The sequence below is a fragment of the Apus apus genome, chromosome 3, assembly GCF_020740795.1.
Source record: "Apus apus isolate bApuApu2 chromosome 3, bApuApu2.pri.cur, whole genome shotgun sequence".
NCBI classification, from domain to species: domain Eukaryota; kingdom Metazoa; phylum Chordata; class Aves; order Apodiformes; family Apodidae; genus Apus; species Apus apus.
The window spans coordinates 93,263,701-93,278,939 of NC_067284.1; the positions used below are offsets into that span (position 1 = coordinate 93,263,701).

Genomic DNA, 15,239 nt, shown 5'->3' on the forward strand with positions numbered 1-15,239 from the left:
AGGTAACAAGCGCTCCTCTCCTGCAGCCACTCACAGATGTGTCACCCTGAGCTCAGCACAGCACCACCCCACACCAGACTTTTGCCTCCACGGCTGCAGAGGCTCCAAATGGGGCTGAGGAGGGGGACAGGGACAGGGACAAAGAAGAGCACAGCAGCTGTCACACTCACAGCCTTCCCCCACAGCCTCCTCAGCAGGGTGCATGCAGTCAGCTGAGGCCAAAGAAACTGAAATCAAAGCCTGCCTAGGAAGTGGGTGATTAGGCTGTATCCTAAAAACATACCCCAAAAAACTCACATCACTTCTTTCCTAGTGGTTTTGTTTATCCAGTTAGTAATGTTGTGCATTAAATTCTATGTGAACTAAAAAGATTAGATCCAGACTGAGCCTTTATTACTGATTTCCCACCACCCTCTCTGCAGTCCAGTCAGGGGCTGGGCAGCACTGTGCCACGCAGGTGACTGTCAGGGTTTCAGCTCCTGACCCAGTCATTTGTACATACTCGTCTGGTTCCCACTGTTTCTCCTAACACTACACTTCCTCTGGGTAGACAGGGTAATCTACTGGAAAAGAGTGGGGAATCGAGTAATACATTCCGCTTTGAACAAAAAGATTCAGTCAGCCTGCCCACAAATGCCTATAAAAACTGGGCAATAATTCCCAGACTAGGTGCAGAAGTTTCTCAGCAGTGTCAGCTGCACATTAGAAATACATCGTTGATATTGCTCAGATAAGCACCCCCCAGCAGAGTAGCTCTGTTCTACCAAAGCCTCGTTATGCAGAGTCACAATGAAGAGACTGTGAGGTGTTATGCCTTGATACCTGGGAATTCATTTCATGCAGTGGTTCATGGATCAAACAACTCCAAGATGTCAGCCTTCAAGACTTGGGGAACAGAAGCAGCATTCTTCAACATCCATTGTAGGAACTGTTGCAATTGTAATGGACAGTACTAAAAATACACTGTCAAGCCTTTTTCCCCAAAACTAACCTAATGCTAAATGCAAAGATTGCTGCTTTTGTTTTAAGCACAACAAGACTCAGCTTTAGCCAAACTGATTTACAGATCCACTGGTAACAATAAAAGAAAAATAAACCCCAAATCTGATAAAATAAGGTATAAACCACTGAGGCTTACCTATATATCCTGATCTTTGTCACCAAACATCAGTTCTCATTTTGAGTGATGAGATTAAGATTTTAGCTATCACTGCAAAAAAGTGTATCACCAGGCTGATGAGCAGCATTACAGACTAGAGTAAGAAAGATTCCAAACTTGAGATGTGGGGTTTGGAATACCCACTTTGTATCTTTTATTGAAACTGCTGAATACTTTATATTACACTATTTTGATTCAAAATGGAGTTTTTATAAAAAGAAACCATTGTTGAAACTAAGCCAGCCAAAAGAAACAACAAAAAAGTTTCCCAAAATTCTTACCAATGCATGTACTTGTACCATGCTTTGAAACCCTATCATTGCTCATAAGACTTCTAGAAGAAATTTGACTTGTGTTCATTGCCAGCAACATTTCAAATCTATGACCATGGCCAGGGCCGTAGCATAAGAGCTAGAACTTAGGCTATCAGAAAACACTGGCTCAATTTATTTTTTCTTGTAATTAATAGCAGAGAGAGGTATTGTGCCAACTAGGGCTCCTCTAGTTGTTGGTAATGTCAAACTGGGCAGTTCAGACTGTATTATAGGAATCCTGACTCTGTGTTCTTGGAATACTCTGATTCTCTGTGCGGTCGCCTAGTCCAGCCATAATCTAAGAAAAACAAAATAAGTCTTTGGATGCTTGTCAGCTGCTTAGGCAAATACTGATTAAGTCAGTCATATGACCAGTACCAAAAAAATATCATGCAAAGAACAGCAACCATTTCAGGCTAAAGCTATACAGAGTTGTACCTTTCAGTCAATACCTTTGAACCAATGATCTGTTTAAATTAGAATGGATATTTAAATTTACAGGATAAATTAGACCAGTTCCAAAATTTACATCAAATCATCCCAACACATAAAAGTTATATTTTTCCTTGTCTTACAATGGTGAACCCATAGAATAATACCCTGCCGGCAGGAAGAACATGTTGCTGTTAAGCAAACCTGAGTAGTGAGGATCAATAAATACAAGGAGTTAAAATGCTAGTAGTCAGATAAATTGAGTCTCAGGAGCCAGGGGCTTCCTTGAACCTTAATCCTTTCCTTTCAAATGTTTCTCTTTTTTAAGCAAGCACTTAACATCTAAAAAAGCACTTAACCTAAAAAAAAAAAAAGTGTCCTGGCTAGAGAGAGTCAAGATAACTCAGCCTGGATGCTAGAAATCCAGGCATGACTGAACATATCATTGTAAACAACCAAGAAATCTGTCTTCTTCCCTTTTCAATGGTTTCTCATTAAAGGCAAAATTCAGAAAAATCTTTCAGGCTGAAGTCCTCATATTTGGTTGGAAATGTTGTCCCATTATATATAATCTCTCTATATATATTTGATTAGGCACAAGAGGGGTTATTAAACATTCAACAAGTCCTCATCACTATCATCATGAAATGACACTGTATTTGTAGAGTTCTGTGCCTGCTGCTGGCCTGGCTTGGCTTTTGCTTTCCTTTCATTTCCCCCATTCAGCAAATAAGCTTTGTCATCACTTCCAAGACTAGGTAGCTTCTTTTGTGGACGTTTGCTCTTGTCTAGTCCTCTTCCTGTCTGAATCTTTACATCTGGAATGGTTAACACCTCATCCTCACTGTCCAGATCATCCACATGGAGAGAGGTAAAGGCTTCAGAAGTAACAGACTTGGTAGTAACATGACCATTCTCCTGCCCTCCTTTTGCTGTTCTTTGATTTGGTGCTGCAACTTCCTCCATAAGCCACTCTGTTTCATTCTCATTAGCTTCCTCTTCACTGTTTATCTGCAAGAAAAAACCAGTAATTGCAAGAGTTAACTATGTATACTACTCTAGACTCTGCCACACACTGATCTCCCTGATTGTCAAACCCTGTATGACACAGGCCTCAGGTGTCACTTAGTCATAAGATAGTAATACTGAAATAGCATGTTGTTACTATTGTTTTTCACTATGCCTGAAACAGACGTTTCTCTTTCTGTACATGTATGTGTTATTTGGCTACTTATGGACTGCTCTTCATTTCCACAACTTTATCTTCCCTTCCCATTTAACAATATAAACGTAGACATCTTAGCTATGTGGCTTTCCTGAAGCCACACACTATGTTTTCCACACACTGAAGTCATTAAGAACTAGGGGGGTTTCTTTATTTATCAACAAATGCTTTATATTAAGACAACTTGACAAGAAACAGAACCTTCCATTTTGCCATTGTATTACCTTTGTGTATTTGTAGGAAACACCGGATGTTCTTCTGCAGCAGTTTGTAATCTTGCTTATTACAATTTCCCTAAAGAAGGGGAAGAATACTGCATTAGAGACTGTATCCCCCTTATTAGCCCTCACTTGTCCTCACTGGATTTTTACCATCAACATAAAGCATTTCACCAAGCAAGCTGCGAGCTATTGAATAGTGACACTTAACCTTGAATCAAAAAAATTCAGTCTGTGGTGATGTACGTCATCCCCCTTACTACTGCCTGAGGGTGACTGTTCTGTAACACCTCTGGCTTTTATGTCTAAGGGAAAAAAAAAACAACAAACTTGTCCGGGAAGCAGGACTTGCATTTGTTTGTTCCAGCTTGACATCACAAAAGGAGAGGGATACCAAATACTAACAATATTGTGACATTGGTTTACCCTCCTTAATTAGCAGTTGTCACAACAGAGACTAGCCCAGTTCAATTGTTTACTCCAGCCCTCTTTACAGGGACCTTCAGACAGCACTGGGGAATTTAAAAAACACCAGCAGCTTGACAGCAGATGCTGCCAACTGAAAGAGAGAACTTGAATCTCTACAGTTCACTACTGCCCTTTCACTGGGGAAAACAAGCCCTACCAAATAAACTTCTAAAGCCTCCTAATAATTTCTTACCTCCTTTCTTTTTTGTAGAACAGCAAGATTATTAGGCATGCAGTGAGAACAACCAGGAGGACGCTCAGCACAGCACCAACAGCCTGACTTCTCCTTGAAAGGCCTTTATGTACTTGGGCCTCCTGATCAGTCTGGTGCCCATTGCTTCCTGGATCATTGGTCGAGCTAACAAATTAGGAAGACAGATGAGCAAGACCAGTTGCACCAAACTAGATTAGAAACAGCAGATTCAAAGAAACTGAACATGACACATCATCCTGTCAGTCCTAACAGTTATTAAAAAATTAAATCAGGGGACTTTAATTCTATGTACAAATCACTGGAAAAAAATAAAAAGGTATGTACTGTGCCTAAATCCTGGTATGCTTTCCAACAGTGCAAAAACCTGATTACAGTCAAAACTGAAGTGCATGATCAGGTACTCTAGAGCCTACACAGCAGCAGCTGCCCACACAAAGCTGCTGTTTTAGCACCAAACCTGCACCTGAATAAGTAGCAAAAGCTATAACTATTATTCACCTTCCAGCTGACTACGGCACTAACACAGATCTCAATAGCTAATTGCCTGTTTAACCAGAATAAACAGTCCCTGTTGTTTTCACGCTAGCAGCCAGAAAGTGAACAGTCCTAGAAGCAGTCACTCCATTCTTCACAGTGAGGCTGCCTACATGTCAATAATGTTGGTAAGCACCTAGACACCATCACTCTGCTTTTAACAGCCACCTCAGTACTCCTTTTTGGATCTGTTGATAAGCTGATCATAATGAATTGCAGAAATACCTCATTACTCCTGTAAGACCAGTAATTATTTTAATTGCAGCCTAAAGTAGACAGATAGAGGGGAAGGCCAGTCTTTGTTGTGGCTTTAAAATTTTTCAGAGAGTAAGGCAAGGAGCACAAAAAAACCCTTACCCAAATACTGGTTGCTCTTTTTGGTAACATGGAACAGCATGTTCTGTTAGCTACAGTAGGTTTTACTTAGTGATAACAATATTAATTCCACCATGCCTCTCCATTTCCCATGCAAACAAAGCAGCTTTATGTCCCTATCTTGCAAGAACTTGGCAAGCTTTTACTTAGTGGTCACGTGCCAGACATTACCTACATGAACACCAATTTAATCTACCCATGAGTCTGCTGCTTTTTTCACTTTTCCTTTTTTCACAATCACTGAAACAAATACTAAAAATTCTATAGCTGAGAAGTGCTGACAAGAGCTGCTTTCAGAGAACAGCAAACTACTTACCTTAATGGGCACACAGCAGATGTGTACCAGGTAAATAAATACTGGCAATCTGCTGTCTCATGAAGGAATTCAGGGACACCTTCCTTTACTTGTTCATCACAGTGGAAGAAAATGGTTGAAGACACAAACTTTGATTTATCTTTACCACATCTGGAGTCAGATGAAAAGATCACATCCAAGTCATCATCTACAATGAGAAAAAACTCTTATCGTTTACTACTTCCTTGATAACACTATTAGCACTAGACCCTGGAAAGTTATGCATTTCTTCTGCAGTAACTGCTTGCTTACACTTTGTGGTACCTGCAGGTGAGCTTATACTTTTACATAGCTGATCCTATCAGTTGCTATAGAACAGTGGGGCTAAGTTCTTCAGAAGAAGTAGCTGAGAAAGGAGATGCATTGCTTATGCAGAACACAGAGGAAAACAGGAGACCAAGTCTTCTGTCTTGTACTGTTTCTACCAGTCTTTCAATTAAGTGTTAAGACCAAACCCTATTTTTAGGCCATACTTACAACTGAGTTTACACAATAACAAAAAACAACCTATATTCTGCTAGACAGATTCTGGATACCTTCACAGAAATGGATCAGCACAGATGTTGTGAAACAAGGACCATTTTCTGATGAAACAATTTACACAGAGTATCAAACAATTCTGCCTAGTGAGCAAGTACTTACCCTCAACATAATATTTAGCTTTTCTGGCAGAACCAATCCTCCGAAAGCGACGTTCATTAGTTTTAACCTGGCAGATGTTTGCTCCAGAGCATTCTGGGATACTTGAGTTTCTTATACCAGAAAGTTGAATTTCATATACATATTTATCACCATTTGTCCGTATGTCACCAGAAGCCATGTATAACCTGAGAAAACAGATGACAGGTCTATCCTTAAGTCTAAACTCACAGATTTAGGTTATTCCCAAGATACAAGACTGGCAACAGGGGTAGCTGCTACTACAGGCTGATTCCAGAGCAAGTTGGAGTGAACAGTAAACAAAAAAGATGCAGGACTGAGGCCTCCTCCCTGAACATTACAAATGAGGACTATATTTAGCATTAATATAATCCAAGAAAACACAAGTAAACTTTTCTAGTTATACTGAACTCAGTGGCTGTATGAACATGTAAATACCTCCAAAGGATTAAGATAAACTGGAGACAAAAGCATGATTCAGTAGTTCATACACAAGCTCTCCTACTGGCTGTAAGGATCTCATTGTGTGGCCTGTAGCTATGACAAATAGCATAGCCTAGCTGTCTCCTCCAGAAGGGCAACTAGGTCTACCCCAAGTGTTACTTAAGTACAATTTACAATTGTATCCTTTCACACTGTTGGCCAGAGTGAGAATGCACAGATTCATAGCTATTTGTTCTATCTCAAAGGCTGAGCTTGCTCAAATATGACTTGCCTTTCATCTCACATTACACAATTCTATTTTTTGTCCTGACTTCCTCTCCTCCTTCATTCAAGCCTGTTTCATTTTTGTTTTTTTCTCTATGCTTGTAATGCTATCACCAGCTTTGCACAGCAGGTTCATTCACAGCACTTCTGCTCATTTACTCCAATCCTGCACACTAATGGTTTGTGCCCTGCAAGCAGAGTCAGTTTATTCTTCCCGTAACACTAGTACAGGCAGATCTCTTTCCGTAATGCCAACATTGATGTTAAATATCGTACTCTACAAGAGATTCTGGACCAGCTATGTGCAATGTGTAGCACAGTCAGTGTAAATGCTGGTCTTCCTTCCCCTGAGTTCAGTCAAGCTTGACCCTTCCTCCAGAGATGTCCTTCCTCACTTCTAAGACTTCTGATACATGGGTTCCTACTTCCATATGGATCATCTGAACAGGAAAAAAGGTGCTATGTAAAACGACAAGGAGTACTCTAAGGAGAAAAAACCCACTGAACTAATGCTTATACACTATGGAAGCAAGCAATAACCCACAATAACAGATCTAAAATCAAGGTGAGCATGTGCAGGCTTTAGACTAGTTCTGAGTACACGCAGACACACTCAGAGCTATAAAACCATCTGGGAGATGCACTAGCAAGCAGGCCTTTAAGTCAGTCAGTGGTACAAGGTGAATTCAGTGCTATTTCCACTTCCCTTTTCTTCCAGTACAGTTCAACAAGATGAGAGTATCTTTTTTGGTGGTTGTTGGGGTTTTGTTGTTTTGCATTCTTTGTTTTTTTTTTTTACTTACTTGTCATAAACATCCCCTAAAGAGAAGTTTTTCCCAGTTGCAGGATTAATAACTGTTCCATTCACCACCTCCACCTCCTGCTGCTTCACAGCACAAGCTGCACGTGTGTCCCATGTGATGTAGTAAGCACAGTTTTCTTCATCAATCCTGCCAAATAACAGACAACTCATGATTCCAGGAAACAGTAACAAGTGCATAGTATCTTGAGAAAGGGAAGAGAGCTGCTAACCCATATGTGTGAATGTCCTGCCTAAGCATTATGCCATGAGTAAGCTAAAACATTCCAATAGCAATCAAAAAAACAAGCTACTTGCTTGCTTGCACTTCACTTTTGTGCAGTTCCAAGACCTAAGAAAACCCGGCTGCAGCTGAACTTTCTACTTCAAAAGTTCCAGAAGTCATGGAGTGTACCAGAGGGTTTTATAAAAATATTTTAGCTAAAAAACATGTCAGGCAGCTCTTGGCAGCTTTAAAGTGATGCATATTATTTAACTGGGACAAGGAGTATAAGCTAGTCAGATTTTGCTGCCTAGTTCTTTGACTCATACTAAACATCTTGCTCAGTATCCCAATCCTACAAATACACAGTTAACCAAGAGTGAGCAAAAAGCCACCAAGCTTTCTTACTATTTGTGATGGTGCACATATACCTCACTTTGGACAGCTTTAAGTTAAATAATTTGTATTGAGGCAACAATAAACAATGTTTTATAAGCTCATTTATCTACAGTAACTGTTCTCTACTAAGCAGATTTTGAGCAAAGTTAAGCATGGTTTTAATACAACTGACATTGAAAAGAACAACATCCCAGCTATTGTCGAATGCAATTTGGAAGGAGAATGCTTAATTTTTTACCCAGAAATTTTAGGATAAATGCAGAATACAATTGGCCATGGAAGTACACAGGTGCTGAAACTCTGTAAGATCCCTATCTTACAAGTACAGGCCAAGGATTATTTTAGAGACCACCCAATATATCAGACAGTCACTGTCCTGAAACTTACAGTTTCCCAGAGAGGTACAAAAGAATAAACCATGAGGATTCAGTGGTATGTTAATTTGCTACTCACCTCTGCAGCATTGGCATGCCAACTGTTTTTGCACACTTCAGTTCTATAATTGTTGTTACTTTCTTGTTTTTCCTACATTCCTGCCCACTGGAGTAACTAATATACAGTGTATCACCTAAAACAGAAAAATGGTGACTCTCAAGATTTTTTGTAAGCAATTGTCAGAAATTCCCTTTGCTCATTCTCTAGATTTCATTACATAAGATTATCTTCCAGGATTATTTTTTTTTTTCCATTGCATAGATCCTATCTCAATTACAACGTTCAGTAACTTGAGGCCTTCACACTGATGGTAAGTTAAAAAACATTCCTCAAACACCTTTGTATTTACATTGTACTGTGTGTTCAGGTCACCAGTGTGGCCATAACGAATGTTTACATTTAAGAAGTCATTTTTTTAAATCCAAGAATAAACAAAGATATCCATTTATAAATGAACTCATGCAATAAACACATGCAATACATCCCATTGTCTTTGTAGCTGGATGGAAAATTTCCCTCAATTTCAGCAATTTAGAAAACATCCTTTAAACTGACAACTTGAGTAAGGATGAGATTTTTTTTAAAATTCATCTTCTTTAAAGTCAATTAGTCATCTTTCATATGCTTCTTCAACTGAAGAAGTTAATGGACATAGAACAAGTCTTTCAAAAAGGAATGAACAAAAATAATTCCCTGTCCCACAATTATAGAATCACAGACTGGTTGAGGTTGGAAGGGATCTCTGGAGGTCACCAGGAGCCAGCTGTCTGATGGTTCTGGGCAGCTTTTGAATATCTCCACAGTAGAAGATTCCACAACCTCTTCAGGCAACCTATGCCACTGCTTGCTTACTCTCAATGTAAAGAAGTGCTTCTTGATGTTCAGATGGACAATTCACTACTTATCACTTTCATGACAACACTATTTGTTTGCTCCAATGTTTTCTCATGGCTTAAACATCACTTTTAAGTTTGAGTAGTAGCATTTACTGCTTTTGTTTTTAAGCAGAAGATTCAGTGGTAAAGACTCTTCAAATTAAAGGCTTCGCCATAATTTAAACACCACTACAGGTAGGTTTTAAGTTTTAACCATCTCTAAAGGAACAAAGGTAGAACTACCTGTCACATTCAGCTTCTGTGTATGAACAAGTCCAAGAACTTGAACATCTCCATTGTGGCTTTTCCTGCAAATACTGGCTCTTTCGGGGCAGCCTGTGGGTCCCTCATGTACCCTCTGACAGAGATTCACATAGTACCTATAAAGAACATGGTAGACAAACCTTTTTTAAAATTCAGTTAGGCTAAACAGAAAAAGTGAGAAATAAATTCAGAATCTTCATGGGAAGCTAGCCTAATTGAAAGAAATTAAATACTGTAATTAGCTGGCATAATGAAGTATGTACTAAGGTTTAGTAGATTACATCTAACAATCATTTTCAACTAAATTACTGTGCAAAAAATTGATAGTTAATTTTGACCTAGGTCAAAACTAGAAATTGGAACTGAGTCAAAAAACACCCAAAAGTTTTTTCAGCTATAAAGGTTATAGCATTATCCTCAACTCAGCATCTCTTCAGAGCTCTACAAGTTAAGTTTTATTAGAACAGAGGAACTAGTAGCAAGGCAGTGAATGAAACCGTTTTATTACCCCACAATTTACCAAAAGTTCAGAATTGGATGCTCTCATCCTTGCCAGCTGATTTCTGTTTGCTAACTGGAAGGAGGAAGCTGGAGAGGTTGATTGCTTCCTGTCATTCCTATTTCCTCTATGCTGATACTTAGAGAAATGGGGGGAAAAAGCCCTAAAACTTTAGACAAAAAGTTACAGGCTTGAGTCAAAAGACAGCAACTAAGTCATTAAGATTTGTGTTCAACATGATTAAGAATCAAAACAACTGCATTTATACTATAGAAATTACTTTGATAAGACAGCAGTTTAAATAGCCTTTAAAAAGCTTTTAGCTTAGACTTCTCTTTTTAGGAGTTACCAAAAGAGGGACGGGATGAGGATGAAGACAGTAATTATTCATCCTCTTCAGATAAAATGGGTTCCTTTCTGATTTTTGTCTACATGCAGTGTTAAGCACTGAGAGCTTTAAGACACTGTCAGCAATTTAAAGGGATTCTGAACAGGGACCAAACAAAAGTACTATGCCACAATATAACTTCAACTGTATTAAGTAGCCAGCTGTTCCCTGAAGTTGCTTATTACTCACGAGTTTCCATTGTGGAAAAAGATCCATGATCCTGTCAGGGAAGAGAGCATTCTCAAGTCATAAGTTCTGTGTTTTTGGACAAACTTGCACTCCATCTTCTTGGGAGGACAAACAACCTGAGTCTTCCACTCAAATGTCACAGCACAGCCAAGCGTCTCACTCAAAAAGTATGGTCTCCCAACACCAGCATTTTCATCACAAGTGAAGATAATAGTAGATTCCCTTCTTGCAGTTGCTGTAAGGGGGAAGGCCAAGGGAAAAAAAGGGAAAAAATACTTTGCTAGAGTCTTTCAGGCATGTATGGATTTTAGATTAGAAGCTTTGTGGTATCAACAAAGATTTTAATAAGGTATTGTTTCTGCTGGCAAAGAGGAACATATGCTTTACCTAGAAATTTTATTTGCTGGGCTAGCTTTCATGCTTTTTAGAAGATAGTGTTTCTTCCAAAACAGCTGATGTCCAACAAAGCAGAGTTATGATTTATTACTTGAATACTCATGATCTAAAAGCATGAACTTTTTATTGCAAAAGTATTTTGCTCACTCAAGTAAAGTTAGGTTTGTTCCACAGATTCCTTGCCTTGCCCACTCCTAACCCTTTACTTACACTGTATTGCACCAGAGGTCTTTTGCCTAGCCTGATAATAGCTGACTCCCTGTGTTAGCTCAGATCCTTGCACATGAAGTTTATAAAGTTCTTACCATGACCACAAAATCCCCACTTTCCATCTCCCTGGTAGTTTTCAGTCGTAGCACACCATGGCTTATTCTTTTCTTCTGTAATACATTTCTCATAGGTCTTCCCTTTATACTTGAAGGGGAACACACAAAGCTCTCCCTTTTCTGTCACTGAGAAGGAAAGGTACAACCTCTTAATAGCATGCAGCAGAATAGCAGGCATATCCATATTCAAGACCACATCCACTTCAATACTGAAGAAAAGTCATAAGCAGACAACAGAAATACTGAAATATTGAGTCTAAACACAATTAGCAAACTAGGATGTAGTATAGGTTTGCTACAATCACCCCTACAGAAAAGCTGCACTCTCTTTTCAAGGAGATACATGTTGATGTTGCAGATTAGTATGGCACGCAATTTAACAAAACTATGTTTCTATTAACATATGCAAAATGAGTGTTGCTTCCTTCCTATTACAACAAAACATGATGTTTTAAAGGTTAAAAAAGCTGACAAGTTTTTACATAAAGATTGGGTCTGCATCAATCTCACCTGTAGGGCAACGATCACCTCCCGTGTACTGCAAGATGACTGTTTCATCCTGGTGGCTATAGTCCATTTTCATTTCCTTCACATTTCCAAAAGATGATGCACCACTTTCAGATGTCAGACACACTGCCCCATCTTTGCATGTTCCCTGGGGCAAGTCTGCTGCCCTACTGCATACACCAACACGGTAACTGTTGGATCCAGAAAACACCTGCGTGGACACCCAGAAGCATCACAAACAAGGCTACCTCAATGCCTACAAATACTTACAAAGAACCACCTCAGTGCTTTATAAACCAAATTTTATACAGTACTTGCATAATGCAGGAGGAAAATAACTAATTTTGCAAGTCTGGCCTTCCTTATATGGCAAAACTGTAGAATAAAGTACATCCACAGGACCAAGGATGTAGTCTGTTCAGCAGATTTAGTTTCATATTCAGGATTTTGCCACATGTGAAGATTTCTCCTTACTTTCCCCATAAGTATATCCATTAATTTCCCTCTCAAAAGCATTAAAAATCTAATATTATTCCCTCTGCCAGAGGCCAAATAAATAGCAACACTAACCATAGCTGCAGCACATGCTTCAGTCTCCTCTCATAGCCCATGATTCTTACAAGAAACCCCTAATTCAGCTTTAAAATGTTGATAGCACTGGGCAATTTAAGAGAGGGGGGAAAGAAAAATTTAAAAAAAAAAAAAAAATCACATTACCAGAAGGCATTACCTCAAATGATCTTCCAGAAAGACTGGTCAAGTTAAAAGTATAGTGTAGCTGTTCATCAGTCACAGAGCAGCCTAAAGTTTTTACTTTATCAGGACACACAAGTGGAGTTTCCCATTCAAAAACAAAAATGCAGTCAAGTTTCTGTATCATCTTTGGCTTGCCCTGTTACCAAAGAACACAGGTCAGATATGTCAGGTTTTATTTTTGGAGAGTCGGTTGTTCTTTCTGCGTTCTTCCCCCCCTCCAACTGTTAGTCTCAGTTACTACCAAGGCTAGACTGTAATAATTGCAGGACAAACACCATGCCTTCGTATTACAACCAGTACTAAATAATCTAGAAGTGAAGTACATTCTACATAACTCCAGAAAACAATCAAAGCAGTAATTGAAGTACACAAGCTTTCTTATTAGAGTAAAAACACTGATGTTCAGCTTAGTTGCAAGCAGCAACAGAAGTGTGAGAGCTGTGTTTCTTCATGGTAGAGAACATTCAGAAAGTTCACTGAACTAAGGTTTATGAAGAATCCTGTTTCCTTTGTCATATTTTAAATAAAAATATGAGTATGGCCTGTGTAATATTCAGAGCTGCCTGGAGTTTCAGCTCCATGCCCCACGTTGACAGAAAACGGCTCCCCTAAGTATCTTAAAAAAGCTCTGGTTTGTCAAACAACATACTTCAGTGTTTCTCTACAGTTTATTAAAGCATTCAAAAAATCCAGTAGCATTAGATTCACACGATCACACAACCTCAATTTAGTGTTCAGGTGTTGACAAAATTAAAAAGTAAGTACATACATGCAAACTTTTAAAACTGTGTATGACTATGGCAAGTGTTACAACACAGAGGAAACACTTCACAGCAATAGCTTTACAAACAGTTACACTGGTTCTCGTGCTAGCCTGAGGTACAAGACTTGGACCTAGACAAGGTGCAATATAGCATTAATTTTAATGGCAGCAGCAAGTTATTGCTACTTGACTTCAGTGGAATCTGATCCTTGAAACCATCAGAACCTGCCACTCTCAAGCCTAAAGTTCATGTACTCTGTGAAATTTTGCCTGGTTAAGAGTACAAATATTAAGTTGTTAAGAATACAAACACTAAGAATATTTCGTGTTGAAATAAGTCCATCCTTACATGCTAGAAACAAATCTTTGATTTACTTTTAAGCACAGCTACAAAGCTACACTGGTTACTACGCACTTCCCATTGTACCCCAGTATCAACACAAGTTTAATAGATGTCTTACCAGGCTAGTTCCTTGGCTGCAGTGAAATACAATAAGAGAAGTATAGTTCAATTTGCTGTTTATCTGACAGGGAGTAGTGCTTTTGTAAGTGATGTAAACTTCATTTACTGCCTCATTTAACTTGGGAGGTTCAGTAACACGACCAATATCCTACACAAGCAAAAATACATATTATGAGACATGTAGGACACACCTAGATTTCAGATCAGCCCAAAGATTCAGATCAATTCAGAATCATCTGTTTGGTTTATATGGGAACACAACTATTGCACTTTTGAAAACTGCATTTTGTACTCGGAGAATAGTTGTTTTAATTCAATCCTAACAAAACACAAGCTGAGAAGCTCACAACACTGATTGAGCTTGACAAAACCCAGGGAGGTTCTGTATCTTACAGGTAGATTCTTCCTTAAATCATTGTGACAAAATACCAACATGTAACTCAGAAATAGCGTAGTATTAACAATGCAGTAAGGTCCCTAGATCAATGTGGAAGTCCAAGGAAAACAATCTCAACTTTTTATGGGCATCTAAAATGCATTTTAGATTATGCTGCGATATATCCTGTTTCATATTGCAACAGGCTATCATGGGATCAAGCACACCATTTCCATGCCACAGAATGGCAGACTAAAAGGTATCCTGCTTCCTGCTCTCCTTATGTGACACACAGCACTTCCCCATAGTCATTTTTTGTCACTATATGGAAATCTTCTGACATGCAAAAAAAAAATATTCACTGGGTTTCCAGATAGAAAAATATGTATTTGTAGGAAAAAGCAATTAAATTAAATTTTGTGGGGTGTATTTTAATTTTGTATTCAATTTCTTTAACCCGTTGTCAAGCCTATGGTTCAAATCAGGTCTCTAGGTGGGAGTACAGTTTTAAAATAGCAGGAAAATGCAGATTTCAGTGATTCCAGGCATAATACTTACTACTGGTGATTCATTAACAGGAACCATGCAAACAGCTGCTCCAGGTGGGCAATTGACATCTTTGATAGGATTGAGAGGCTCACAAATGTTGATGTAGAAGTCTGGAGAAACATCTGTTATATCTTCATCCACAAACGCCTCATAATACCCAGTGCGATGGATCAGAGGCGACAGGTCAATAACGGAGCTGCCATTCAATACTGAGCAAGTCACCTACAAAAAAGTAGGCTTTATTGCTCTTGTTCTTTTATTAGTTGTTTTGATTTATTGACAAACATCCTCTCCTTCATAGGGTTGAAGTGTGGCTGCATTTAAGTTTCAACTTAAAGTAAAGCTGCAATTTTTACAATTTTTTTCTATA

The 15,239-nt window shown here is 38.8% G+C and overlaps 1 protein-coding gene across 2 annotated transcripts in view; it reads right to left on the minus strand.

Moving 5' to 3' along the window:
- Window positions 1-1,276: 1,276 nt before the first annotated feature.
- The window catches only part of IGF2R (insulin like growth factor 2 receptor), a 57,911-nt gene continuing 43,948 nt past the window's right edge, over window positions 1,277-15,239 (minus strand). For both annotated transcript variants that reach the window (XM_051613344.1, XM_051613345.1), the window contains exons 35-48: window positions 14,879-15,091; window positions 13,943-14,092; window positions 12,693-12,854; window positions 11,966-12,173; window positions 11,435-11,581; window positions 10,734-10,968; window positions 9,637-9,773; window positions 8,537-8,651; window positions 7,466-7,612; window positions 5,937-6,121; window positions 5,256-5,442; window positions 4,010-4,174; window positions 3,355-3,424; window positions 1,277-2,916 (exon numbers count right to left, since the gene is read on the minus strand). In XM_051613344.1, the coding sequence (XP_051469304.1) occupies window positions 2,515-2,916; window positions 3,355-3,424; window positions 4,010-4,174; window positions 5,256-5,442; window positions 5,937-6,121; window positions 7,466-7,612; window positions 8,537-8,651; window positions 9,637-9,773; window positions 10,734-10,968; window positions 11,435-11,581; window positions 11,966-12,173; window positions 12,693-12,854; window positions 13,943-14,092; window positions 14,879-15,091 (2,523 nt within the window). In that variant the 3' untranslated portion in view covers window positions 1,277-2,514. The remainder of the gene's footprint in view (window positions 2,917-3,354; window positions 3,425-4,009; window positions 4,175-5,255; window positions 5,443-5,936; window positions 6,122-7,465; window positions 7,613-8,536; window positions 8,652-9,636; window positions 9,774-10,733; window positions 10,969-11,434; window positions 11,582-11,965; window positions 12,174-12,692; window positions 12,855-13,942; window positions 14,093-14,878; window positions 15,092-15,239) is intronic.